The 4130-nt window shown below is 31.9% G+C and overlaps 1 protein-coding gene across 1 annotated transcript; it reads left to right on the plus strand.

Moving 5' to 3' along the window:
* The first annotated feature begins 1742 nt into the window (after positions 1-1742).
* Positions 1743-3859, plus strand: LOC110909848 (short-chain dehydrogenase reductase 2a). Its single transcript, XM_022154592.2, has 2 exons — positions 1743-2005; positions 2970-3859. The coding sequence occupies exons 1-2, from the start codon at positions 1923-1925 to the stop codon at positions 3781-3783; spliced, it is 897 nt and encodes a 298-aa protein (XP_022010284.1). The 5' UTR covers positions 1743-1922; the 3' UTR covers positions 3784-3859.
* Positions 3860-4130: the final 271 nt, after the last annotated feature.

Raw genomic sequence — 4130 nt, forward strand, 5'->3', positions numbered from 1 at the left:
ATGCTATTACTGATAATATCATGTATTAGGTTAGAATATTGTGTTATACACGTCGTTGGCTTAGAAAAATAATTTTTTTAAAATATATATATATATATTAAAAGATTGGTTTCAATGTATTTGACTAAAAGTGAGTGTAGAAAAAAATTTCTACTCTTGAAGATTTACTAATTAATTTTGAAAACTGTTCATTAACTTTGAAAAATAACTAAATATAAACCTAGAAATGATATTCAAATTCTTTGAACAAAATTAATGTACAAGATAACATGGATTGGTTCCGGTACAAATCATATTTATCCTACAAACCGTAAGAACATATCCTAACACTTAAAAAAAGTTAAATTAGCACATACTAAAACAATACATACATAAAAGTAGCACTTTGAATTATATTAGCACATGAAAATTAATCAAGATAATTGATTTTAGTACATATGTGAAATTATATCAGCACTTTTCTTTATCAGCACATTGAAAACAAAATGAAGATTCAAATAAAGGATTAATTGTTTGTTAGCATAATTATAAGGAATTCAAGATAATTGATATTATTTAGCTTATCATTTTACCATTTCTCTATAATTAGTTGAATGCCACATGACACTTTTTAAATGGTTCTTACAGTTTGTATTTGATCCTACTCCCAATATAACATTTTCTAATTACAGATTGTAAAAAGTTGTTAACCAATGCAAATTTTAATTAGGGAACTAATTTGCTATTTATGTGTCATTTACTGTACACATGTCAGCGAAAAATTTAAGTTGATTATTTGGCATTTACAATACAGTTAAATATAATTTTTTTAATTCATCAGCATATATATTAAAATTTTGAATTTCAAATAATATGTTGCAAAATAAAAATTATCTAGCATACACATGAAATACACATAATTGATTTTTCGGTTAACAAAAACAGATAATTTTCTTTCATCTATTTAAAACAACGCTCCATTAATCCATAAAAAGCAAGAAAAAAAATTTAAAACACAACATTTAGAAACTACTCGAAAGAATTAAGAAACTTCAATTTTGATTTCACTGAAGTCAATTTGTAAAGGTAGATCTTTAAGCTGAGCCATATGTAAGATATCTAAGTTTAATAAGTTTATCTACTTCTTAAACTTCATAAATATAAATATTTACAGCATTACGAAAAATAATACTGAAGAAACTCCTCATGGACCACTCGTGCAATGCGACATAGCTATTGTTTTTATAATGTTTACATTGTTTGTAACTAAAAACAAATGGTATAAAATTGATACTCTAATACACTAGACTTATAGATAGAGGTGTACAAATTGTTTTTTTTTTAAACCGGTTTCGGTTATTAACCGAATCGATTTTTTTCATCCAAAATGAAAACCGGTTTTTTTATAACCGGTTTTTCAAGTCCAAAACAATAACCGGTGTAACCGGTTGGGATCGGATTTTAACTGGTTTTTGCAAAAAAAAGAAAAACGGGTTTTTTAAAATCGGTTTCGGTTATTAACCGGTTTTTCATATCAAGAATCCTAACCGGTCTATAACCGGCTGTTCGGTTCGGTTCTAAAACCGTTTAAAAAAACCGGTTTTAATTTTTTTCCCGGTTTCAGTTCTAAAACCGGTTTTTTGTACACTACTTATTGACCCACTTTTTAATGTATGTAGAGGTAGTCCCATAGTTTCTGATGTAACTTTGAAGTTTAAAGAATATAAAATGCAAGTTGTATTGTGTGGTGAGGATTTTTTGACTATAGAAAGCCGACTTTTGGCAACCTGCCGCCAATAACTAAACCTTCATCCCATCTCTATAAATTTCTTCCTATTTCTTATCTGTAACTCTTAAAACTCTTCCTCTCACTCTCTCTCTATATATATTATTTATAGATATATAGATTTTTAACAAGTGTTATTTAGTGTGGTTATTTGAAAATGCCTAGTGAAGTTATGTCTAAAGAAACCTTCCAAGGGATTCATGTCCAAGAAACAGAAACCAACCCTATCTTCTATAGAAGGTACACTTCTTTCATTCCCAATCTTGAATTTATATTTATAATATATATACACACACATTTGATACATCGTGTACAAAATATTATAGCAATAGCGTCGCAAATCATATCTTATAACTTGATATAAGGTACAATTGTAATGGTTGTGAACTTCTTAAAGTGTGCATGCAATGTATAGACGCCACACAAACCTTAACTTTTTTTTTTACACAAAGACCATTCTCATCTCTAAACATCTACAAAAACACTATGAACCCGAACAACCCATTCAATCCAAACAAATCCAACTCGAACCTAAACAACCCATTCAATGATAACCTTTTCCAACTCGCTTTACTTCGGGCATAAGTCGATAAACTCTAGGATCCCAAGATCTACAATAATCAATCATCTACTGTTTTCTGAATCGTGCTGCTAAACATTTTCACAAAACATCGGGACGAGAAGAATATTATCAACGTGCAACACATTAACCTCGAAAAGGAGGGCCATAAGACACGATAACAAAGTTTAATAAGTAATTGTTTGAAAATAATTAATATTAATTCTTTAAAATACTTAATAAATTATTTTAATTTTTTTTAATTAATCATCACTACACACGATGATTGGTAAGTGACTTTAACGCCTACATAATCTCTAAGGCTCATGGTATGGATTATGGAGAAGGGTCATGGAGGTGAAGTGGCATCATGTATAAAATAATTTTGTAGTTTTTTTAAAGTCGGTCATTTTTACAAGTATAAATATTATGCTGTCATTTTCACTCTAGTTTTTATTAATTAATTTATTTATTATAATAAAATAAAATGCATCTTTATATATAGATCCTTGAACTTGGGAATAAATATTTTTTTCCGTACAACACGCAATATTTGAAATAAAGAATACCCTTAACCATGAATTTTGGATTTTAATTTTGTATCAATTACCGACATGAAAAATCACACGTGACTTGTTTATGTAGGTTGGAGGGAAAGATTGCAATTGTCACCGGTGGTGCCGGAGGGATTGGTGCAGCCACCGTGAGGTTGTTTGCCAAACATGGTGCCAAAGTAGTCATAGCTGATATCAACGATGAAACCGGACTCGCACTTGCTAGTACGCTGTCTCCTTTAGCCACATATGTTTCTTGCGACGTTAGCTTGGAAGCGGAAGTCCAAACCCTAATTGACTCGACCATGTCTCGTTATGGTCGAGTCGATATCTTGTTCAACAATGCTGGAGTGCTTGGAAACCAGTCCAAGCACAAAAGCATTGTTGATTTTAGTGTAGATGAGTTTGATAAAGTAATGAGTGTGAATGTCAGAGGAGTCGCCTTAGGGATGAAACATGCTGCTAGGGTTATGATTCCGAAAAAGATGGGATGCATCATTTCAACTGCTAGTGTAGCAAGCGTCATGGGTGGGATGGGCCCACAGGCATACACGGCCTCCAAGCACGCAATCGTCGGGCTTACAAAGAATGCAGCTTGTGAGTTGGGAAAACATGGGATTAGGGTCAATTGTATTTCTCCTTTTGGGGTAGCGACATCTATGCTTGTGAATGCGTGGCGAAACGAAGATGAGGATAAAAGTTTTAGAGCACCAAACGAGAAAGAGATTGAAAAAATGGAGAACTTTGTGAATAGCTTAGGGAACTTGAAGGGTACTACCCTAAAAGCTAAGGACATAGCGGAAGCAGCACTTTACCTTGCTAGTGACGAGTCTAGATATGTGAGTGGTCATAACCTTATTGTAGATGGTGCGGTTACAACGACTAAAAATTGTGTTAGCTTGTAAGAAAGATCAAGATTGACGTACTAAAGATTTGGATGTCACATCTTCATACTTTGAATCAAAATTAAACTTCAATCGATTCTAAATGTCAAAGCATTAGTTTGATATATATACCCTCAATTACTACAACTTATAATTTGTAAAAGATGGTATATCTAGGTTTCCTTGATCCATTTGTTATTATCGAAATTCGGGGTAGAACCGAGCCTAAAATCATGCTCGAGTTAGGCTCGTCAGCCCTTTTTTTTTATTTCAGCACCTATTATTATTAAAAACTAGCAAATAGCTAGAAAAAAAAAGATGCGTTACAAAAGAAAAAGAGGTTTTGCAATCAACTCACCTAATTAATG

The sequence above is a fragment of the Helianthus annuus genome, chromosome 15 (genome assembly GCF_002127325.2).
Source record: "Helianthus annuus cultivar XRQ/B chromosome 15, HanXRQr2.0-SUNRISE, whole genome shotgun sequence".
Taxonomy (NCBI): domain Eukaryota; kingdom Viridiplantae; phylum Streptophyta; class Magnoliopsida; order Asterales; family Asteraceae; genus Helianthus; species Helianthus annuus.

Bases quoted from the DNA above. Each gene is read 5' to 3' on its own strand.
- LOC110909848 (XM_022154592.2), top strand. From the start codon at position 1,923: ATGCCTAGTGAAGTTATGTCTAAAGAAACCTTCCAAGGGATTCATGTC. The intron at 2,006-2,969 runs GTACACTTCTTT...TTGTTTATGTAG, and splicing joins AACCCTATCTTCTATAGAAG to GTTGGAGGGAAAGATTGCAA.